This window comes from Nuphar pumila, chromosome 4 (assembly GCF_984573655.1).
Source record: "Nuphar pumila chromosome 4, dmNupPumi1.hap1.1, whole genome shotgun sequence".
Lineage (NCBI taxonomy): Eukaryota > Viridiplantae > Streptophyta > Magnoliopsida > Nymphaeales > Nymphaeaceae > Nuphar > Nuphar pumila.
Window position 1 is genome coordinate 11225013 of NC_143252.1, and position 25835 is coordinate 11250847.

Consider the following 25835-nt stretch of genomic DNA (forward strand, 5'->3'; position numbering starts at 1 on the left):
AGGCTGACAAAAAAAAATTATAGTGATTCAATCATGTAGATATGTGTTCTAAGGTTGTCAAAAAAATGTCATAGTGATTCAAGCATGCATATATGGTTTATAAGGCTGTCAAATAAATGTGTTATGTATCACAATCATGCATATATGGTGTTATAAGGCAGTCAAAAAACTTTCACATTGATGAAATCATGCTTATATGTGTTCTAAGGTTGTCAAAAAACTTTTATAGTGATTCAATCATGCATATATGTGTTATAAGGTAGTCAAACAATTTCATAGTGGTGAAATCATGCTTATATATGTGTTCTAAGGTTGTCAAAAAACTTTTATAGTGATTCAATCATGCATATATGTGTTCTAAGGTTATAAAAAAACTTTTATAGTGATTTAATCATGCATATATGTGCTATAAGGTAGTAAAAAAACTTTCATAATGATAAAATCATGCTTATATGTGTTCTAAGGTTGTCAAAAAACTTTCATACTGATTTAATCATGCATATATGTGTTATAAGGCAGTCAAACAATTTCATAGTGATGAAATCATGCTTATATATGTGTTTTAAGGTTATAAAAAAACTTTCATAGTGATTCAATCATGCATATATGTGTTCTAAGGATGTCAAAAAACTTTTATAGTGATTCAATCATGCATATATGTGTTATAAGGCAGTCAAAAAACTTTCATAGTGATGAAATCATGCTTATATGTGTTATAAGGTTGTCAAAAAACTTTCATAGTGATTTAATCATACATATATGTGTTATAAGGCAGTCAAACAATTTCATAGTGATGAAATCATGCTTATATATGTGTTCTAAGGTTGTAAAAAAACTTTCATAGTGATTCAATCATGCATATATGTGTTCTAAGGTTGTCAAAAAACTTTCATAGTGATTCAATAATGCATATATGTGTTATAAGGTAGTCAAAAAACTTTCATAGTGATGAAAACATGCTTATATGTGTTCTAAGGTTGTCAAAAAACTTTCATAGTGATTCAATCATGCATATATATGTTATAAGGCAGTCAAAAAACTTTCATAGTGATGAAATCATCCTTATATGTGTTCTAAGGTTGTCAAAAAACTCTCATAGTGATTCAATCATGCATATATGTGTTATAAGGCAGTCAAACAATTTCATAGTGATGAAATCATGCTCATATGTGATGAAATCATGCATATACTAGCTTGAAATCTAATGACATGAAACTTTCATACCTGATGGGCACCTACAGACGAAATTCTCCTGTTCCAAAAAAAACTACATAACTCATTACGAACAACGTCGAAAATGACTTTATATAAAAAGTCATGCACTGTGTCCTTAACAAGCTGGCGGACACCATCCCAAGAATTAGCAGGGTCAATCAGACGTTGGGAGTTGATGTTGGTGGGAGAACTCTGAGAGCCCTGGCTGGAGGAGGCAACAACTAGTGTGATGTTCATATTACTCTTAAACCCGAATACATGACCTTTTTTTGGTTCACCGGTTGCAGTCACCCATGCTGCAGGATCAAAAGGCGGATGCTGAGTGGAGTCATCTCCATATCGCTCTACAATCTGTTGCTCGTATGACTCCTACAAAGTAATGATTACAGTATGGATTAATAATTAAGAATTACAATGTTCATGTAACTTGTCTATTACAATGTTTATTAATACAATAAATACATACTATTGTTGCTCTCACCTTCTCTGATACGAACTCTTTCATGCTCTTACGTTTATGGATTTCAACAAACATATCTTTGTAAGGCATAATGCCTCTTTTTTTTGCTTCTTGCGAGGTTAAATGATAAAAAAATCAATTAAAAAGTATGCAACAATACTTCTAAATTTGACAATATATATATTGATGAGTTATCATTTTCTTCTGGTGATTCCCAAAAGTCCTAGATCCACCTATGTGTAGATGGGCATCAGACATCTTCACTCGATTTTGTACAGCCTTTGCTGATCAGTTTCGAAATTCATGGCCCGCCCACTTGTTGCACATTGCATCCCAATAATATGACCTGATAGTAGGAGGGTTATGGTCCTTCCATTGTAGTGGATCATCTATCCCACCGGATGCTTTTATTGCTGCAGTCTTTATATTACGCAGCATGTTAGCAAATCGACTGACAACCACCTTCTGCCACACCCACCTCGCGTCCTGCTCCTCATTCGCAGTCGCGAAGCGATTCAAAGCCTACAAATAATTTTAGAAAGTTAGTATACATGACTATAACAAAAAAATTAAATATGAAACACATTAGCTATGATAAACATTTATATTACCATGAATGAGGACCACAATCTGTCTAACACCTCCTTCGGGTACTATTTCCATTGAGTGATTGGTCCTGAAAGATGCTGAAGTAGTGACTGCCTAATTTTTTGTATTACTTCTTATAGCTCGAACCTCGTGCTTCACATGAATTGGTACACATTAACAATCAACTATCGATATACACTATTTATAAAATAAGTATGAGATAAGTGAAAATGAAATACTTACGATCGACTATCGATATATACTATTTGAATGAGTCATCGTGTGTCAGACTGAGAAGACCCTACATTTGACGTTGTCTCGTGATGTGTATGAATAGCTGGTGTAGGTGGGTCATGTGCACGCAAAACATCATTTATAGAAAAATGAGTTAGAAATTCACACAATGCATATTTAAACTAATCAAATATATAATTATTTAAATGATATACATATCGAAGCATTACGTGAAGACGAAGGCTGAGACTGACTATCACAGTCTCCACTTGATCCTCCACCACTAGGTGCTCGACCATAGTGACCTCCATGAACTATATTCTAACAAATAAAAATATTATTTGGATCAGTTATATAACTCTTGATCTTATCATAGACATGACATATGCATCAAATGTAAAGATTTAAATGTCCTACATGAATCAGTTTTATAACTATGTATGTATTGTGCATGTACATGATAAGTATGCATGAAATATAACATGATATGCAATTCCATGAGCATGGATACATAATCAAATTGAAAATAACTTCATGCAAGTATGTATACAGTCACATCAAATATTGTAATACATTCAAATCATTCATATCACAACAATGTCAAACATGTACCTGCAGCAAACACACTCCAATATCCCGCTAACTACAACCATGACTAGCATGGTCTCCAAAATACAAACATAAGAGCATATGAGAAAGTGATGCAGTATGTATTACAAGATGTATTTCACTAGCTTGAGTATGCTTCATCATCACTTGTTTGACTTTCATATTTTTTTTCTTTTTCTTCCTCATCTTCGTCCTCTTCTTCATTAAGCGCCCATCCACTTGGTATATCATTTGGATCACATTCTTCCATACGTGTGCCATCAGACAATAGAGATGTGACATGCAGACCATGTGTGACATCGTGACCATAAGAGAAGTCATACATATCATCTAATTGATAGTAATCACCCTCTTCAACAATCTTGTCTTCCTGTATATATTATATATTTGTATATAGATTCATATGTTTTCTAAAAAAAATATTATATGTGTGCGTATGTGAACATATACAAGAAATATTACCTAAATTCACAATAAAATAAATCACAACATAAGAACAACATTTTAAAGATTTTCATTCATTTATTGCTGACATTCATAAATATGCATTTTTCTTTAAATAATTATTGAATCAAAATGAGGAAAATACATGCATATATATATATGTGCATGCGTAGGGTGCCTCTTCTCCAGAATGATGGAATGTATCAAGTACAAGGTCATGAAGTATATACAGAAATATAATATGAGACCCTCTATCAGGTTCTCCTTCTTCATACACTCGAATCACATACTTGTGATTCAGTTTGGGAGCCTAATATGCCATCGTCTCTCTGTGACATGGGAGTCGATATGCATATGAGGATGAAACCAATATGAGCTTACTTGTTGGCCCAATGCATATATCCCTTGGTCCAAGAATCCTACCTCGAGTGTTGGTTGAATCGCCAAAAGATCGAACACATGTACAATTTGGAACCATTCCTCCAAGGTCCAAACAACAAAACCTCCTCAGCCGTACGATACAATAGAGAGGTTTGGAGATAGAGAGAGATGAGAGAGAAAAAAAGCGATGAGAGAAAACTGAGAGAGATAAGAGAGACCCCAATCCATATGAAACTCCTTCCAATATATGTGAAGTATCTAACACGTACTTTCTTAACATGGATATATGAAACACATTATGTATTCTAAAGAGCGATGGGGGTAATGCCAACTGATATGTTGTAGACCCTATCATTTTCAAAATTTTGAATGGTCCAATATACCTTAGATTTAATTTGCCCTTCTTTCTGAACTTCATTACCCCTTTAAATAGTGATATCTTAAAGAAGACATGATCACCTTGCTCGAACTCCAACTCACGTCGCCTTTTATCTGCATAACTTTTCTAACGACTCTGAACTGCTTGGAGCCTTTCACTGATAAATCTGATTTGCTCATCTATTTGTCAAACCAACTCAGTCCCTAAGATTTTTGTTTCATCTACTTGGTCCCAACATAGAGGCGTTCTACAATGTTTCCCGTATAAAGCTTCGTAAAGAGCCATATCAATGATGACCTGAAAACTATTGTTATAAACAAATTTAATTAGTGCTAGAATCTCGTGCCAAGAGTCACGATACTCCAACATACAAGCTCGCAGCATATCCTCCAGTGTCTAGATGGTCCTTTCTGACTGCCCATTTGTCGAAGGGTGAAAAATTGTACTCATTTTTAACTGAGTCCTCATTGCTTCTTGAAAGCTTTGCCAAAATTTGGAGGTGAATTTTGAATCTCTATCAGAAACAATGGAGTCTAGCACTCTATGTAATCTCACTATCTCTCTAATAAAATTTGCATCTTCACCTTTAGCTACCACTGATATGATTCTTTCTAATTCTTAATCTAAGGTTTGTTTCTCCTTAATTTTATCCCAAATTTCAAACCCTAAGGTCGTTTGGACAAACATCAATCGACCCAGAAGACATTGCACTTCTGCTTTTTGCTTCATAATGCTGACAAGCAGATTTGACATGGATAGTCTCATGACTGATTCTGCTTTTTGACTAAGTGCATCAGCCACTACATTGGCTTTTCATGGATGATATTTTAATTCAGTAGGTCCCATTTTATATGGTGGAATAGAGATGGGTGCCATACCTAAAGCTACATCTATTTGAAACTTGACTTCCCTGTGTGATGTTAGGAATCACCCTTCACCTCTGGAAAGATGAGTAAGTTATCTAAGCAGGCTCTTTCTCTATTGGTAAGCTCACCCCCTTAGTTAATGTCAAGTACCACCCTTCTCCTGCCCCAAAGGGGTTTGGTGTAGTGGGATGGGGCCTACGCTGCTAGGCAAGCGATTTTATGTTCAAATCTCATGGGTGTCAGCCCTTGCACAAGCTGAAGCGTGGTGACTCCCTACGAGTAAGGGATAAGGGGTAATCTCACAGAGTTTTATGCTGTCAGGACAATGACCATAAGTACGGCAAGCAGAACCAGTGTGGTTAGGTCTTTGATCTTGTGGGCAGTTTCTCCATGTAAATATAAAAAAAAAGAAGTGTTACCCTCCCGAAAGACAGTTTTGTGCTCCATTTGTGGATAAATAGAAGAACAAGTGTGTTTGTTAGAGTTTACCAACCTCAGTGGCTGTCTCCTATGAGTTCCCATCCTTTTAGGAACTCCATGGGCTTGCTGCTAATAGAGACACTAGGAACGACTATGTCACCTCTCATTTACAATAGCACTGTGCATGTGTGGTTGATGTATTGGCCTTCTCGTTGAGCTTACCCCCACTGCCTGCCCGCATACAGGTTGACTCAAAAGAAATGCAGCTATGTTCATGTTTGATCTTGTTGGCTTGCTTTATTCTTATTTATACACAGTCTGAATTCACTTAGTAGCCAGTCTAAAACATATCTGAATGTATAGAGACAAGATCCCTTTATATACATAGCCCCATACATATTTTTCCTCTTTTCTCCATAGAAATAGAGTTTCCTTCATGGAAATCAACTACTTTCTTTAAAAATCATTCAACATGGAACTAATGATACAAAGGGGCACTTGTTCTGCTAGATGGCGACAAGAAGGCAATCAGAAGCAGGCCATACTTCAGGGAGACAAGGAAAACTAAAATTCTTTCTTACTTTAAAAATCTTTCTTGAACCTTATTTCTTCTTCATTCTTACTACTATTTGAAAACTTGTAGTCAAGCATAGGGGAAGATTTATGCCAGATGTCTCCAGGTCATATGCCTAGAACAAAAAGAGTGAGCATGAGGTGCAATGTGATTGCACACTTTTAGTATGGTGTTGCAACTAATCACCATCCATCTTTGGGATATAGCCTGCCAGTTGTGGGGGCTCAAGCAATGATGGAGGGTGATAAGGTGCAGCAGCACACTAAAAGTGTGTGCATTGCACATGATCCTTTCTCAAAACAAGGCAGCATGTCCTTCAACTTGAAGTGCCTTTTTTGCGGATCCACTCATCATCATTTTCATTATCAGCTTGGATTAAAGAGTTGTGGGTATAATTAAAAACTATCCCATGATGAAATATCTTGGTCACCAACATTACCAAAACCTAAATTTAAATTAGAACCTAACTTTTAAGTTTTAAATATAACATTTACTTATCAAGGACACTTGATCAAAGGTATCGCCCACTTGGAGTCATTGAATCTTCAATTAACATCCAAACCACATCTAAAAATTGCACCAAAGTCACACAATATGTTAAAATCCACAAGTGGCATTAAATAAAAATAGTTCATATTCTCATATATTATACAGTAAAATGGTGGTGCTTTTTCTTTATATTATAACATAAGATTAGTAGAGATTGTGAGATTTCCACTATCCAAGCTGGAAGGATAATCCATTGCACTCAGAAAATCATCACAAAAAAGGAATGCACCTGCAGCCATGGCCTGACCAGCAACCCCCATGCCAAAGATTGGTCTTAGTCTTTGGTTCAAAAGCCATGCATGCAAGCGCTATCATATCTTTTAAGTTATGGAGTTGGATTTCGAAGGAGATGAGCCACTGAAAGATCATTTGTCCGACGATGAGGGGGCTTGCCACAACTTATCCTACCTTGCACTTCTCTGGTGCTTCTATGCTCAACACTATATAGATACATGGCTTCCTAGGCACCCAAGAGGTGGTCATGCTTATTGATATTTAGAGTATCCACAACATCATTCACAAAGGTGTAGTTCAAAAAATTGGGTGCAAAATTAAAGAGCACCCCGATTTTAATGTGATGATTGAAAATTGATCACATCTTTAGTGTGTAGAGGTATATCCTGATGTTTGTTTGTAGCTCTAAGAAGCAAGGATTATGCTAGACATATACGTCATACTCTTTCCTGGTATAGACGTGGTCCTAGGTATGCAGTGACTACAAATATTGCGCGAGGTAGCCTAGAACTTCTCTACAATAGAGACGTCATTCTGTAAGGATGAAAAGGAGGTTGTACTCACTACCATCATACCTCCAATGATAGAGAAAGTACAACCAAGAAGGATATTAAAGTTGTTTCAGAGCACCCAATGGGCCTACTTGTTTACCACTCAAGCAGTGAAGCCGCAATCTACTCTGAATTCCCTTAATGTCTCTATTGATCGGGTCTAGTGTTCTGGTCGCCAGAGCCCCAAATACTCATTGGAAGACACATAAATGATACTCTTTGACCTGGGTGGTGCGGCAATTTAGAGGATCACGGTCTCCACTTTGAGGGCAAAGTGGTGCAGAGCGTGGTGGGTTGTTACTGCTCAACTTTTAGAAGATGGTGCAGATCTGAGCTCTAGAATCCACGTGCCTTTTTCTGTAGGCATTAAGGGTCATCCACACCTAGAAGGGGCTCAAGTTGATGACATAGCAGCTGACATGGCCCCTCTAATGGTTGACAAGTAAAAGATCTAGTCTTAGGCAAAAGAAAGAGAAACATGACATGTGTCAAGCATAGGAGGCATGCCAATTGTGGAATAAGGCTCACCTAAGAGAGGTGCCATGTTGGAGAGTCGTATGAGATGTCTCTCAATTCTAAAAGCTAATTAAAGTTAATTAATTATAAAAGAGTCTTTAGTTGATTTGTTCTTATGAGGAGTCCCTATTAGAAAAGGAGTTATGTCAGAAAGACTCTGGAGTCCTTGTTCATTCTTTATTTTTCAGTAGGATTCTTTATGCCTTAGGATAAGATAATTGAATAGGGACGTTATCCCAAGCCTGTAGAATATAAATAGAGATCTAGGGTTCTCCTTTATACATTGATTAATAAATAGAAGTTCTCAGAACTCTCTCTAGCCACCTCTCTCTTACGTCCTTCCCTATTTTCTCTCTTTCTCTACTCTCTCTTCTCTCTCATGACCTCTCTGGTTCTCAATGACCAAACCTTCTAGGGTTGGATGTCCAGACCCCTTCAAGAGCCTGAGCTCTCTTAGCCTCCCAGATCGTGTGTTTTTGCTATCCCGATGAACCTGACATCTTTGCATTACAGATCCTGTGTCCAAGTTCTAGAACATGAGAAACTTCATCCCAGCCAGCTATAGACCTCCAAGATAGCCTTATAGCTCTTCTTTAACCTTAGAATGGCTTTTGTTGAGTTTTTAGACCCAGAAACCAAAAACTATATCTCATCGGTTTCTCGAAATACCCAAATTTTTCTAAACTGATAACCCATGATTGTCAGCAACTTTTTCTTGTATTTAGGACATATACCAAACCCTTACACATGTCCCTAGGTGACCCTAGAACCCCTGGACTAGGTCCTTTTAGTTTGACTTTTTTTTTTGGTGAGAACGTGCTTGAGTGGGTTTTTAAACTCAAGCACTTTTTCACATGACACAACATCCCCCCTGAGGCACACATTGCTGAAGCGGTCATTCATCTTGAAGGTGGCGTCCTTCGATGGTACAAATGGTTGAACATCGTATATGAGAAACCCTCTTGGTTGGACTTTGTTGAATGCATTATGGAGATGTTTGGTCTCACAGTATTGCTTAATCAGCATGTGGAGTTCAAAAATCTCAAGTAACAAGGCATCTTAGATGAGTACCAAGTGGCATTTGAGAATCTATGTACGCTTTTGCCTCAAATCGATGATGAGACCTTGCTCAGGTCTTACATCAGTGGACCGCATGAAGACCTTCATATAGAGGTCCTAACTGTAGCTGTGAAAAGTCCAGAGGAGACTTATAAGGTACTCAAGCTCTACGAAGAAAAGCAATATCGACTCTAAGTGATGCGAAAGCCGAATCTGCCAACTGGTCCCCGTGATTACTCTTCGGATGGACTGTTTGAACCAAAGTCAACCAAGAGGTCACATCAACCCCTAAAATGCAATGAATTATGAGTGTGCAGTGTAAAGAACACCTTAAGAGAAGTCTATGCTTCAACTGCAATGAGAAGTGGTTCAATGCAACATATGCAAGTGCTACCACATTCTTCAAGTTGTGAAGTCAGATTTTGAAGGAGATGAGTCATCAAAAGACCATCCGTTTAACGAGGAGGGGGTTTGCCATAACATATCTTACCTTGCACTCTCAAGCACCTCTACACCCAACACCATGTAGATACACGACTTGCTAGGTACCCAGGAGGTGGTCATCCTTATTGATATTGGGACCACCCACAACATTATCTGCAAGGGTGTAGTTCAAAAAATCGGGTGCAAAGTTAAAGAGCACCCCAATTTTAATGTGATGGTTGGAAACTGATCATACCTTCAATGTGTGGAGGTTTGTCATGAGGCGTGTCTGCAACTCCAATGAGCAAGGATTGTACTGAACTTATACTCCCTACCCATCTATGGTGTAGATGTGGTCTTAGGTATGCAGTGGCTACAGACATTGAGTGAGGTAGCCTGAAACTTTTCTGCAATGGAGATGTCATTCCGTAAAAACGTAAAAGAGGTCATACTCATTGCCATCATACCTCCAATGATAGAGAAAATACAACCAAGAAGGGCATTAAAGTTGTCTTCGGGCACCCAACTCACCTATTTGTTTACAACCCAAGCGATGAAAACCTATTTTGCCCTAAATTGCCTTAACTTCTCCACTAATAGGGCTGAGTGTTCCTGTCGCCAGAGCCCCAAATACTCATTGGGAGATGCGTAGGTGATCGGGCCGAGTGTTAAGTTATGTACATGCCTTTAAATATCACTTGCACCATCAGCTGTCAGAGTCAATCTTTTGCTCTTTTCAAAACTGATATGCTAATTTCGTTGTTATCGATTGAGCTTCACACATTTGACAACAAATAGGGACATATGTAGACACCACAATTTTGATCGAGTCATTTCATATGTCAAAGTTATCATGTCTTTGGCTTATTTCAAACAAAGTTAACTTCAATCTCATTTTTAGCCTTCAAAATAGCTTCTTCAAGGTTTTTGACCGAAAGAAGAATTAAATTAGAGGATCTTAGCTTTTAAACAAACCCAAAATTAGGTCCATCCAAAATTAAAGTATAAGATTTTTGCCAAAGCAAGTTGACAACTTCTAACGACACATGGAATGTCGTCAATAGATTTCCATGCATTGTCATCAACAATTAACCTGGTACATGATGTGTCACCAATATTTCATTGACAATGCATGAATTGTGGTTATGAGATACCAAGTGCCGTTAGCAGTATATGTTGTTAACGGTTCTTTTGGTTCAAAAAGCGCACACCATTTCGAGATAAATGGCATATTTTCTTATCCCTATCTCATAAAATTATGAGATTGAATGTTGCGGATCTAGCCTAATCCTAGAATTCCTAAATCCTATCCAACCTACCTAATCCTTAGATTTTAGGCAAGAAATCTCCTTGGTAAATCAAATGATTCCCTTCAAACTTCAGCCAATAGGATCCTGCCATCTTATCCTTGGGTGGATATGGATATTTGGGTCACCCCCTCCCCACCCACCCCAATTCTAAGGATATGGAGTTTGAGATCTAGCCATGCCTATATTCTACTAAAATCCCTACACAACTAGACCTATCACTCTAGCCTAGCTAAGCCCCACTTAGCCTAGCCTCAATCCCAAATCCCCTATCTCACCCACCTTCGGAGCCCACGCTTATCCGAAGTGCCACCCAAGTTCCACCACCTTTTGTTTGCTTTTTTTTTTATGTTTAATTCATTCATTTCATTTATTTAATAAGTGTAGAACCCCCTAACCTTTGTATTTTGTTTGTATTTCTTGCTTTCTCTGAGTCTAGGTGGTGTCTCACACCATCAAGCTTATCCTTTTTTTAGCAACTGCGTATGAGGTATAAGAACCCACAAGCTGAAGATCATGTTAGAAGATTTTGAGTTCTTAGTGTGGTTGGTCCATGCTCGTTAGAAAAAGAAAGGAGTGCAACTTGGTTGGAGTCCAAATGGCAATTCGATACGCCCAAAGTGCATCATGGATTTTCTCATGCCAATCACGACTCGTTCTCACGGTTCTTTCCAAGATGCGAATCATGATTTTATTGGTAGCCTCTGTCTGACCATTCTCTTGAGGATAATAGGGAGCTGAAAAATGGTGATGAATCCTGAACTTTGAACAAAAGGTCATCATCATTTCATTCTTGAAATGACTACCATTGTAAAAAAAAATATCATGTAGTATGCCAAAACGACAAAGAATATTCTTGTGAATAAAAGAAACTACATGTCAGCCTTCCACTGTATGCAGAGTAATAGCTTCAACCCATTTAAGTGGTGTGGGCCAGCACTGTGGTTTTAAGAGGAGAGAGAAGACCTGTGTGAACATCAAATGACCAGAGGGTAGACTAGCTGAGGCAACAACGTCTCAATCTCTTATGGAGGGCAGAGAGAGAGAGAGAGAGAGAGAGAGAGAGAGAGAGACTGTCAAATGGCGAGTGGCGGGAGGCCTAAAGGGGTGGTGTGGGCCAGCATTGTAGTTTAAAGGAGTGAGAGAGGACCTATGTGAACATCAAATGGCCAAAGGGTAGACTAGCTGAGGCAACGGTGTCTCGATCTCAGAGAGAGAGAGAGAGAGAGAGAGAGAGAGAGAGAGAGAGAGAGAGAGAGAGAGAGAGAGATTAGTGCATAATCAGAAGGGGAGAGGGAATTGGGGAACGTCGGCCCCCTTTGGCTCGGGCACCAGTGCCTACCCAGACCCGGTCAGGGTGGGCACTTCCCATGTAATATGCGGGCCAGGGTGCCCACCCTGACCCATATCCCCCTTGAGGGAATTTTGTGGGTCATGGAGGGCACGTGCGCATCCTCCCCAAAATGTGGCTCCACCCCTGGTTCCTGACTTGGCAATTTTCAAAGCAATGAAGATGACTATTTTGAATGATTAAAAAGTGTCTAAGTATTTTTTCTATATAAAAACACTTTTTAAACATAGTGGATATATATAACTTGAGATTCTGAGAATCATTTGTAAGGACGATTCAGATTGTCTTGTTACCAATGCGAGGATGCCTTGTAGTCAGCATTACTTTCTAATCTTTTTAATATTCTTCTTTTGTTGTCACTTTATTCTAAAGAAAGCTGGCACATATCAATTACTTTATTGGTTCAAGTTTAGAACATATGTTGTTGAGTGATCCCATAGAGAATTGAGCATGTCGTCAACATCATATAGTAGACCGAACACAATGGAGTCACACACATACACAAGCGCGTGCATGCACATGCACACATATATGTATATTACAGTAGACCAGGTTCAAATTTCACCTATGACTTGATAGAGGCTCTGCTGCACATAACCATTCAGATATTGAGCATAAAATTATACCAATTGGCTACCATTCTTTCAATTGAATGCTTTTGAAGTTTCTCAAAATCCTTTCTATCCAAAATTTCAGCTTACATCTCCCACACTTTCTCCATTTTAGTGAAAAACATACTCAAAAGTTCATCCCTCATAAATGTAAATTCTGTGTAGACTCACTAGGTATGCAGAAATGTGGTATTATATGAAAAAAGAAAGAATTTTCATTGCTTATATATGGCATGCTACAAGTGGTAGTCTATAATTACACAGTAAAGAGAACTAAATAAGTAAACCATTAGTTGATCATAAGAATTCGGTCAACCCATGGTTGGGAATTTGGTTAATCCATGGTTGCCACCCTCCTTTTTCCTTGATTAAATTTGGGCTGCAACAGGTAAGAGACTTCTGAGATTTCCCTTTATCCAAGTACCATCCTCATCTCAACATGCTTGCCTTCTACCAAACTATGAGGTTAACATACTCTTGAAATTGAATCTTTCTACCATGACATCATGCCGTTTCTTGGTGAACATGATTGCTGTGAATGCTGAAAGTTCTTGACAAAAATGTTCTGACAGCAAAAAGGAATTCTTCAACTCGTTCTTCATGAGGCAAGTGGCCACAGTTCTTCATCACTTCAAGATGGGAGCCGGGTATAGCTAGTGATAGCCGTTTCGCATTCCATGCAGGAACAATGCGGTCATTCTCTCCCGTGATAATTAAAACTGGTTGTTGATCAACACAAGAGATCAGTTTATGTAAGTATTACAAAATGAGAGCAATGCTCGCATGAAGCATCAGGTACAAAAGATCTACTTTTTCAAAATTTTAAGAAAGTCAACTGTAATAATGAAGAATATACAAATAGATACATTAAGATCCTAGACTTCGCAAAACTGTTTTAGTAGTTGCTGAATAATGTTCCACTTGTGAATTAAGACACAAAGTGCACTCTCAAGTTTTGTAAAGTATATGCATACTTCAAGAGTTATTGGAAGCTTTTTTCGTAAGCACTGTAAAACAAATCAAGACATATGTCTTACCAGGACATGCAATCTCAGAAAGTCTGCTCTTGCTTGATGGCTTTTTCTCAGGTTCAGTGAGCAAAGCTATTATGAACTCCAGAAGTGCCTTTTCCCAGCCTTTAGCTCTCAGTGGCTGCAGTAGGGGAATATCATAAAACTATTAGTTCACTCAAAAGAAAACGTCCACCTATCTTCTATAATGCAACGAAGGCACACATACATGAGTTTAGATTTTGAGGACTATCAATATCCACAAATAATATGAGCATCCCTCAGGAACTTTACTGATTCCCCACATTCGACTTTCAGTAGAAGTTAGCATTCTGAATGAGATGTTTTATTTGATTATTAGGATTCCATAGAACTGTACTTCATTTGTATCAGTATCGGCTATATCTCAGCGAGGCTATGTCTCACGATATTTTAGGTTTGGTGATAAATCTCAGGAAAATCTCAAAGATTAAAAAATATAAAAAATAACAAAAATAAGTAAGAAAATATCTTATTAAGACAAAAAATACATAAATAATAAAAGAATAAGTAAAAAATGTAAAAAAAAGAAGAAAAACATATTGAAAAATGTAAAAAATAAATAATCACCCTAAAACTAATTGTTAATATCATGATAATATCACGAGAATATCGCGATATTCTCATGATAATATCACGATATTATCAAATTTGTGATATTTTCAAAATATCATGATATTTTACATAAATTATTGTTTGCTGAATTTACAGCGATAATATCGCAATATTTTGAAAATATTGCTGATATCTGTGACTATGAATTTAGGTAATGTTTACTGAGATGCGGGAACAATTTTGTAGGATGAGGCTTTTCCCTTGAACTGGGCACCACCAAGAGGCGTATAACCTCAATTGTTACAGAACTACTTTAATTTTTATCATATTAAGACAGAGACCATGGTAATTTTCCGTTAACATAATTTTCTCTTTCTAACATCAAGAAGACATGTCTTCTCATTTATAAGAATTTTTTGTTATTGGACCAATAAGCCAGAGACACAAGTTGAAGAGCATAATTTCCATGCATTTGTTATGTGTACACATAAAGTTGAACTCCAAGCTCAAGGTTTTCAACATTATTGTATGCTTCTGCCTGGACTCTAAATATGCATCACGTAGTAAAATGAATCTTCTGCACAATTTGACTACTCATATAAGGAAAATCATTACTTCAGTTTGACATAACAATCACATCCTAGTCACAGTACCTAGCAGACAATGTCATAAAAATCTTGCTATAAAATATGCATGGACTTAAGCATTTCCCAAGTTCATCATTAGGACATCTACGCTTGTTATTTTTCACTTGCAATTCAGTAAATGGAGAATCTGTGTTGCTATGCTGCAATTGTTACAGCTCCTCATGACACATGCACTTACTGACATAAATAATCCTCTTGAAAATAATGTTGTCTTAAAGAACTTGAACAATAAATCATGATATAATAGATGGTAAATGATTACCAAAAACGTAAACAAGTCACAGTGGTAAGATCAAATAATGTTACTCAAACGAAATCATGAGGGATTAAAACTATCAAAAGTGTGTCATATAATCCTGCAAGCAAACAACTAAACATATGTTTTTTAACTTACTTTTGTATAACCATTAATATCATAATCGGTAGCTTGGCTTGCATCATACCAAGAATTCTTCACAGCCGCTATGCCAAATTTGTCCATTATCAGCCTTACCTGCAATCAAAGAACTATATAGTTGAAGGCAATTTCTAGGAACCGAGAACTTGGCAATCTTATGCAAGATACACACAAAGAAAGATACTCCATAATGTTGAATTTATTCAAATTATCAGTGGTATCCCTACTCAGAAAACATTAACCCTTCAAGGACTCAACAACTCAATGCCTTTCTAAGATTTTTATGCTTACCAGCATGATGGCAAAGTAAGCCCGCAGAATTGCCGACGACCACTTCTTGTAGCAATAGGAGATGAAATTCATAATCCCTTTTATTATCCACATTATGGCGCATTGGACTTGAAAGTAGAGTGCACATAGAAATCTACCAATGCGATAAAATAGATGATCCTGGTCATTTGAACCAGATTCATCATTTCTTGTCCCATCTTCTCTTTCAGTAAGATTTTTCTTCTTTCTATTAGATGAGACAAGTGGTGCAACAATTGCAGGAGCAACAAGGATCAGTGCAGCAACACGCTGAGGTGCTTCAAAGTATGTGTCAACTGCTACAAGACATCCAGCTGAATGCCTGCAAATTACAGTTACTTATGTTAGTACAATTAGATGATGCTCGAAAAGGAAAAGACTCGCCAAAATGTTACTTGAGCTAAATAAGCTATATCACGAATTTAATGTGAAGAAAATTCATTAAGGAGCTGAGTTTCTGTTTTTTCTCAAGTATAGATGTTACTTGAAAAACTATGCCTTGTATTATTAGTCCACCAGAACATGAGTAATAAAAAAGAAACTGCAACATTTTTCATGGCTATAACATTGGTGAACAACATAATAGTTTGGACTTTACATGAAATTCTCATTAAGCAGCGTCGGATAATGGCATTAAACCATCCTAATGTTCGTTTACTATAACTTGTGCCATTATATAGGTGTATCTTACATAGTAATGATCACAATGTCTAGTGTTTAATGAGGAACCATTGATTCTGTTCTGATACAAGCTAGTCTAATATCAGAAAGAAAAAGAAAAAGAATATCAAAGGCTCTTGAATTAACATTTGAACTGGTAAAAAACTAATTGAAAATTTAAATAAAAGGAAATTAAGAAGTATTCTCACCCCATTATAATTGCCTTGTCTCCCTTCAACAAGTCCATGAAAGAAAGTGTTACAAGAACAGAAAAGGCCGTTGAGTAAGGATTCAAATGAGTGGAAGCCACCACTGCAGAACTTGGACTGGGAGGGTACTCCACCCTCGAAGTCAATCCAAAGGCAGGTCTATCAAAAGCAAGAACTTTTGACCCAACCATACTAGCAAGAGGCCTCATTGCTTTGCTCCATGAGAAAGCAGACGCCCCAAAACCGTGAAGAAGAATCATGGGTAGTCCTAATCTGCCATTTCTGGCTTGGAAATGAGAATCATCACTTTGAACTGAGAAATCCATTAGTTCTTCTGCTTGCTCTTCTTCTTCTGCACTGCATACCTTGTGGTGTATTTGAACACCACTGTACTCATGGAAACAACTGTCTGGGTCAGCCAGCATGGATAGATCCAACAGCTCATCTTGATCCACCCCAGCCACAGTCCTCCTCTTTGGCATGATTTGCCTTTTGGTACCCAACAACTCTTCTGCAAAAGGAGACAGGAAAGCATGTCATACTGAATCATGAGGAGAGAGAGAGAGAGAGAGAGAGAGAGAGAGAGAGAGAGAGAGAGAGAGAGAGAGAGTTGGATTGGGTTCTGGTCATAAATGTTAAGACCGTATCTATTCAATCAGGTTTCATAAATTGGATCCAGTTATGCTTACACCCGACCGGAAACCAACCTGGAAGGTGGGAAGTCTTTACGCGATTGAGGGTTTTGGTCCAGCCAAACACGCTTGCAAGCACTTCACAAAAGTGAGTTAGAATTCACTTCTGAATCGAAGTCGCTTCCTCCACACACCTCTACTGCTTTCTCTCAAACATGAGAAATCGTTTTCTTTTATAAGGTGTTGCTCGCTCTTACAACCACAAACCAACCATTTTCTCACATTTACAATCACGTGAAAAACGGTTCCCCTGTGAATTGAGAGAAGGTGCAATGTAAACAGAGAGAATGACCCTCTGTGTAAGCAGACCCTGCCAAACTTTTCAAAGTCTAAATCTCTAAACATACATTCTGCGTGCATTATTGTTGTCAGCATCGATGGGAACATGACCGAATTTACCAACGGGGCACGTCTCATTGTGGTGGGACCAATGTTGTCAGTATCGGAATCAGACCTGTATTGTTTGGACAACAATTCAGATGAATCGGGCGATACCGATTCTCAAGTGAATCATGCTGAATCGACCAAAAATAATAAAAAATATTACATGTCAATCAGAACATGACACATGTTAAGGCTATTGAAATAATATTAAAAAAAATAACTTTAAGCTATTTTTATATTTATTAAAAGATAGTCAATTCGGATCAGTATCTTATCGATTTTTTTTTGCGATACAATACCTATCGGCCAATTCAGGCCAATATGCACCGATGCAGACAACACTGGGTGGGACGTTGCAGGTTCAAAACCCAGTGGTATACGTTGAATAATAACTGGGGGTCTGCCTAAGCCCAGCTTGTCTTTCAAAAAAACAAAAAACAAAAAAGGAATAAGACCAAATTTGATTCTATAAAGGAGCTGAATAGAATCGGCCCATTCAACCCCAATTCACCTGGAATCGAGCAGAATCAGTGTGATTCGGGCTGAGCCCTTATTGATATTTTAATATTTTTAATTTTACTGATTTTTTTAAATTAAAAAATAAATGTGACCAATCCATCTCGATTCCGTTCGAGCGGGGATTCCTAAAATGAAAATCGATTTAATTAGGTCCAAAACTGATATTGACATCATTGACTACCTCCGTGGTCACCCATGTGACCAGCAGGGTAGTTGTGAGGGCGTCCAGATGAAGACGCCGTGTCAAACGCTGCCAAAACACAGGTGTGTCCGTAGCTTTCAGAGGTAGGCTAGGCTATGGCAGGGTGATCGTAGGGCTCCACTCGGGTTTTTCGTTGTGAAAAAAAGAGAGACATTCGCGTGTGTAATTAGTTCATTAAATTGAGTGTGGTGCACATTAGTGTTTTTCGTTGGGTGCTGGAATCAAGTGTGGTGCACATTAGAGATGTTGGTCCAAAATCTAAGGCATTACAATAGCAGAGGCTATCGAGAAGCACATTAGAGACGCTGACTCTGCAAGGAAGGACGATAGTTGTATCTCTTGGGAATTCAGATATTGACCTGGGTCAGGCCTAGCCTAGTTCCACTCTTAACGTTGCCGTATCTTTAGATGAGGTCAGTGATACCTTGATATCAATAGCCAGCCCTTGGCTGTTGGTCAGAGATGATTCGCAGAAGTGGAGATGAAGTATGAAGTGCCAAGCCTTAAAGAGAATTCAATGACATGATTATTGATTGGCAGCTTAATGAATTCCCCGTTCCCAAAGCAAAGTTCACTTGGGATAACCGGAAACATGATGCAGGGTTTAAAGCGTCAAAGTTGGACCAATTGTTAATGGTTTAATGCTCATCCCAATGATAATTATCTGGATTGTCTATCTCCGGTTATATTCAAGAGAACCCCAAAAATACAACGAGGTCCTTGATACCCAGACATAATGACTCCTCATAATGAACCTTAAGACTGAACTAAACGATAAAAAAAAAAGATGAAAACGCAACCATTTCAGAACATTCGATCTTGAAAGTCTTGAATTTGAAATCCATAGTTCTTGTACCTTAACTCGATTTTCAAGGAATAATCTTATACATATTAATTTCTGTGTTTATGACCTTGTTTTGTAAAATTAAGACTGAATTAACCCTTCTACATACTGTTGTCAAATTTTTTGTAACTTAATTCTTAGTACAGTTTTTGTCACCTGTCTTTTAGCAAAACCAGTTTAGACATTTTTTGATATTTACATAGAGAAACTGCTCTCAAGATCAGAGACCTATTGCCGCTGACTCTACCTGCCATCCTTACAATCACTGCCCTGGAGCTTACCCAGAGAGTCACCACCCTTCGACTTGTATAAGGGATAACATGACGTCCATGAAATTTAAACCTAAACCAGATGCCTAGCGGCCTAAGATCCATCCCACTACGTTGGGGCAAAACCAAGTATTCATTATTTTAACAACTTTTTTGTCATTTCAAGTATTTCTAAGTATGCTGCTAGACCAGCCTACCAAGCTCTGCACGTTGGGTACAGCAACTGGTTAAACTCATCAAGCTGAAAGTATGCCATTAGTTTAAAACCCATTTGGTACATGTCCCTTGCGGTGAGGCCAGCCTGAGGTTTCTACACCCGTCAGCTTGCGAGCGAGTGAGGTGGTTTTCTTCGGTTATATATATAAAAAAAAACTTAGACCATATTTATCAATCAGCAACTTCTAAAGAAAATAGAGAAATTTCCTTATTTTTTGGCATATTGTTAGTATACCAAATCTACGTAAACAAAAAACCAACCTGAGGTGCTGTTGCCCGGTCCGGAGCGAGCTTTTGGGTTCTCCAGGAGCACTTCCGGCAACTCATCGAGGGAAATGCTCGCGTGGGTATGCCCGAGAACGATGGGCCCGTCATCTCCGGGAAGTCCGCCTCTTCGTGCCGACAGCTTGTTGGCGCCGTAGTCGACCAAGCACGACATCTCTCTGGTGCAGTCAGCGTAAATTCCGGCAATGGGTTGCCGGAAAAGTGAGGAAAGGAGAAGAATACACGAGAGAGAGAGAGAGAGAGAGAGAGAGAGTTGTGTGTGAGAAGGGCAAATTACTCGTTGGTGGGAAGCACATAAATAGAATGAGTCGCGGCTTTCTGTGGAACCCACCGCACTGTGTCCACGTTGGCTAGTCTATCGTGACTTTTGCTTCCAAAATAACGTTTGTCCATAGGTACTCAAACAACGACCGACGTGTCTCAAGGAAATATAAAATGGTGCTTCTAAATGATTTAGGGATGTCAATGGGTCGGGTTTGACCCGGATCCGATCTATACCAAACCCTATAGGATCAGGGTTTGGTGATAAAAATGAGGTCCAATTAGAATCTGGGTTGGACCTAAAGAGTCAGAGTGGTATATGGAGGAACTAGGTATGGTTTGTGAAATTTCATACCAAATCCGAGCCTGACCTGAGTTTCGGTTATGACCTGTGATTTTTTAATGTAAAATAGATAAAAAAAATATTATTTTACGGGGAATATGGACCAAGTCTGGTTCATGTAATTCTTACAGGGTCTGGGTATGGTTTTCTATATGACAGACCTGACAGGACCCGGTACCTACACCTTTAGTTGAATGCAGGTTTGAACCCACCTTGGTCCTAACCAGATCCGACCCATTGACACCACTAGAAATTATGCTTGGGAAGCTATGCCACGGGAACTACAGTGTCTCGTGTCCAGGCCACGTTACGAGTGGGGGTAGTGTCAACCAGTAAGACCTGCCCCAGAACTGCGTGCGTCCATACCAGGATCCAACTAGGAGTTTCTGGTACTGAATCTGGACTCATGCCTGACCAGATTTTCTATAGAAGAAAGCCATGCCTAGGTCCTATAAGGATTATGTAATCAAGGCCTGTTCATACTCAATAAAAGTATCTTTTATGTCTTTTACATTCAATTTTTTTGTGGATCTTAATTGGAACTCAGGTTGGATCGGGGTTTGATATGAAATTTCCTTAACCGTGCCCAAAAGATGAAAAATAACACTACTTTTCTTGTAAAATGGCACATTTACCAAATACAATTTGACAAAATCTATCGCATATTCAAAATTTTGATTCCTGACTTTTTAGAACATTTTTTACCCCTCTCCAAATACAATATAACCTTTGCAACTCTTACTTGCGAATTCCCTCAAAATGTGCAAACCTTCATAAGAAAAAAAATTGATACAGGGAGGAGGACATTCGCAAATGCAGTACAACCTTCGCAACTATGAATTGCGAATATTGAACTGTATTTAATAATGTCCCCCTATGAGTGTCATTGTTTTTATGAAGACATTCAAATATATTAGAGTAATTAGTGAAAGGATGTTTGCATAATTTGATGACCTTCACGGTTCATGGTCACAAAAATGTGCTAAAAATGGGCAAAAGATGCTTTAGCCGTGCTTTTGAAGTGTGGCTAAAGGTCTTAGTATAGCTGAGATCTTTAGTGGTGTTTCAAAACGCTGCTAAAAGCTCTCGAGGGGATGTGCCAACTATTTTTTAATTGGTTTTAGTGGCGTTTTGAAGCGTCGCTAAATGTCTCAGCAGAACTGAGATCTTTAACGACACTTCAAAAGCACCCGAATGTCCTGCGGATCACACACATTGAGAAGTTAACCTTATTAATTTGATGCTCATCCAAATCCAAATTAGATATGAATAGGTAAAGTTGAATCCAAATATTAAGTATACATGGTAATACTGGGTCCAGAAAAGAAAAAAACAGAATAAAAACAAACCATTAACATATAAAACATGCAATCAGGTCAGATTTTGATTCTGATCAATTCTAGATCCAAATTAAAATGCTCATCTGAAAACCAACCGAATCTGAAAATAATCCAATTGAACAGATTCATGTCCGATCTGAATGCACATTCGGATTTTACTTAAGAGGATCAAAGTCCAAAAATAACATGTCAATCTTGAATCAGATATCCGATCCATTTGCAGCCCTACTTCCTGGTGACCGCTGTGAGGAAGCTATTAAATGTTTAAAATGGACAGCCAGTGGCTGGCGGTAAGTCGGTCCCCAACATGTGCAGGAGTGCTTAACATAGTCAAGATGAGCCAACCCAGAGTAGATTTAATGAAACCCTGGGCAACATTAACAGTTCACAACCACAAACCCCACCCCTCTATGGGTCCCACTTATACTGAGCTAGGGTAAAGAGGGGTGGGGTTTGTGGTTGTAAACGCTCTCCAAGCAACCTCGATTGTGCTCACAACGTGTTACCTTTATGTTCATGAAAAAGGATAATGATTTTGTCACTAATTTGGTGAGTTTAAAAATAACTCCCACGTGCAACAGAAAAAAAAAAGGCATTTTTTCTATAACTAGTGGTATCCCACTCATGAGGCTGTATCCAAACTTGCCCAAATAACTAGTGGTCATATTCGGGTTTTGTTGGGTCAAGAAAATGATATATATATATATATATAATCTAACATGTGTTTAATATTATAAATAGAATCGGCCTTATTAAAATGACTCAAATATCCTTAAAAAATAGTATTTTTTAAATGCATGATTCTTTATTTGGGCATTATAGAGCTTTTTTAACTGTGAAGGAATTGAAGAGTCAAACTAACTTTAAGAATCTATCAAAGTTATCTTTTTAATCTCAAAATAATCATGCATTTTAAAATATGTTATTTTTTAAAATGTATTTTAATCACTTTAATAAGATTGAATTCATCTAACGTTAAATACAACAAGTACATGTGTAAAAAGATTGCGTTGGCTCCCAAACATGTGCAGGAGTGCTTAACATAGACAAGATGAGTGGATTTAATGAAACCCTGGGTGGCATTAACAGTTCACAACCAGAAACTCCATCCCTCTATGGGTCCCACTTATACTGAGCTACATTAAAGAGAGACGGGGTTTGTGGTTGTAAAACCCATGGGTCCTACTTATATTGAGCTACACTAAAGTAAAGAGAGGTGGGGTTTATGGTTGTAAACGCTCTCCATGCAACCGAATCTGAAATCCTATTGAACAGATCCGTGTCTGTTGGGATTTTACTTAAAGCATCAAAGTCCAAAAATAACAGTCCTACTTCCTGGTGACCGCTGTGAGGAAGCTATTAAATGTTTAAAACGGACAGCCAGTGGCTGGTGGTAAGTTGGTCCCAAACATGTGCAGGAGTGCTTAACATAGACAAGATGAGCCAACCGAGAGTGGATTTAATGAAACCTGCGCAACATTAACAGTTCACAACCACAAACCGCACCCCTCTATGGGTCCCATTTATACTGAGCTATAGTAAAGAGGGGGTGGGGTTTGTGGTTGTAAAACCCATGGGGTCCCACTTATATTGAGCTACACTAAAGTAAAGAGAGGTGGAGTTTCTTTTCATTCATGAGTTTTTGTGTGTGCATATTTTCTTCTGTGTAGTCGTAGAACGTGCATTCATATTTCATGTCAGGTTTATTCTACTATTTTCCCTCGTTTATTGTGTCTCATATGAATTCACTTAGTTTCATATAAGCATGGGGGAGTGCCACTAGGACAGTGTCATTCAAGCATGGGAGAGGGTGTGGTATGCTCACCTTGATATTTTTGTCTACGTTCTTGCACATTTTTACATATCTTCCATAAAAAGTAGATTTTTAAAAGAAAGAGTTTGAACTTATATGAATGTTATTCAAACTTTTAAGCCCCACGATTTTTTTTTTCTGACATGCATCTAGAAATTGTGGTTGTTTATGTGGATTTCGAAGAAATGATGATAGATGCATGTTAGAGTTTATTTTGAATCATAAATAGGAATATGCATAATTTTATTTTTAAAAAACTAAGCAAATGAACAAAAGTGCAAAAATGAGCTCAAAAGTAAAAGAGCATGCGTTACGTTATTTAGATAATTTCGCAATCCCTAGTAGATGAGGCTTAGACACAAGTTGAAGCGTTTGAGTTTTATTTCAGAAAAAAGTAAAAATCTTCGTGATCCTTAGTAGCTGAGAGAAGACACAAGCTGAAGTGTTTGAGTCTCATGTCGAAAACATGAATGAAGGAAGTCACTTTTGTATCCTAGTGAATATGTCTGACCTATATTGAAAAGTATAAAAGATATTGACATTGCACAGAGCATAAAAGCAGACCATACGCAAGCCATAAAATAAAAATAGGTGCGCAAAAAGAAAAAGTGTAAAAATTTGAAAATCAAGAAAAGAGCTTAAAAAGAAAAAGTTCAGTGCTTAGAAATATGATTGATAAAACCTATGCAGAAAACATATGAGTGAGGATAAGTAAATAATAACCTATTTTTATTGGACTTTCTAAGAATAAAACAAAAATAATTGTGATATTTAGAAAAGTGAAAGAATTTCTTTTTCTGTGGTGGTATATAAAAGACTCTAATCATATTGTGATTTTGCAAATAACAGGAAATATTTGTGAAAATAAAGTCTTTAACTACTTACTCTTTATAAGGATATGTAATATTGTGCATTCATGGCAAATATGTTTGTGGGTAGCATCACTGCAAACCCTCACGAGACCTTACTCGTCCACTGGGGTAACCTAGGGGTTGAAAGGGCTTGTTGCATGTGCTAAATGCAACCGTGATTTCTACGAAAGTGAGTTAGTTGATAGTAGTATTTCTTGCATTTTTCTAGTTTGCTCGAGGACTAGCAAAAGATAAGCATGGGGGTATTTGATCATGTATACATTTTAGGGTTTAATTCATATTAAACTATACATGATTTCATAGAAAAATGCATTAAAATCCTGAGTTTGTCATTAGTTTCGAGAAAATGTGCAAAAATAAAAAAAATAAAAAATGCTTGAAAAATTAGTTTATTTTGCAATATTAGTTCAAAGTTTATCATTTGTAATTAATGTAGAAAGTTAGGCTAGAAAAATAATGAGAAAAAATAATATTTAAAATAGGTTTAATCTTAATTTTAGTAAAGATAGAGAAATAGAGGTTTTTAGCAAATAAGTTTTGTTTAGAAGTGAGGTTGTTAGAATTTTTTGAAAATTTTGAAATTATGGTAATTTAACCACAACAAACCCAAACCCCTTTTTAAGCTTCACGAAAATGAGGAGAAAGGGTCTTTCTCCTACGCATGCCTCCTTCTCCTCTCTTCTCTCTCCTCTCCTCCCTTGCTGGAAATTCTTCCCCTTCTTCTTCTTCCCTCTTTTTTCTCTTCCTCTCTTCTTCTCTTTTCCCTCTTCTTTCTTTCTGGCAGAGAATCTACACACCGGAGGTAGCGCAAAGGGTGGAGCCCACCTCTCTTCTCAACCTCATCCACGATAATGTCTTCTCTCCTCTTTTTTTCTTTCTTCTCCTTTCTTCTTCTTCTTCTTTCTTCTCTCTGTTGATTGCATTTCAAATTAGTTGAAGTTGTTTTAAAAAGAAAAAAACTAAATACTTGGATCAAATTCTGTGTTTGAATTTCAATTTTAGCATCCTCTATTCATTCTCTATTTCTGTAGTAGCCTTTCACGCATCATCTGTCATTACGCATTAGCATTTCTGTGTCGTGAAGGCGTGAAAGCAGCAGAGATCGATCTGTTGTATATTGCATAACAAGCAATCGATCTGCTATAATGATCTGAACCTTGATTCACCAGTGAATTAATAATCGGTTGATCTGAGCTCA

At 37.7% G+C, this 25835-nt stretch overlaps 1 protein-coding gene across 1 annotated transcript; it reads right to left on the reverse strand.

The window, feature by feature from the left end:
- Positions 1-12844: 12844 nt before the first annotated feature.
- On the reverse strand, positions 12845-20254 carry LOC149839366 (uncharacterized). The gene is made up of 6 exons (XM_090004095.1): positions 19985-20254; positions 16598-17108; positions 15711-16050; positions 15417-15515; positions 13809-13923; positions 12845-13490 (listed from the first exon to the last, which is right to left on the reverse strand). The coding sequence occupies exons 1-6, from the start codon at positions 20160-20162 to the stop codon at positions 13276-13278; spliced, it is 1458 nt and encodes a 485-aa protein (XP_089860221.1). The 5' UTR covers positions 20163-20254; the 3' UTR covers positions 12845-13275.
- Positions 20255-25835: the final 5581 nt, after the last annotated feature.

Coding starts and splice junctions, on each gene's coding strand:
- LOC149839366 (XM_090004095.1), bottom strand. CDS start 20,162: ATGTCGTGCTTGGTCGACTACGGCGCCAACAAGCTGTCGGCACGAAGA. Junction 15,516..15,710: donor CTTACTTTGCCATCATGCTG/GTAAGCATAAAA, acceptor CTTTGATTGCAG/GTAAGGCTGATAATGGACAA. Junction 13,491..13,808: donor TTCTGAGATTGCATGTCCTG/GTAAGACATATG, acceptor ATCAACAACCAG/TTTTAATTATCACGGGAGAG.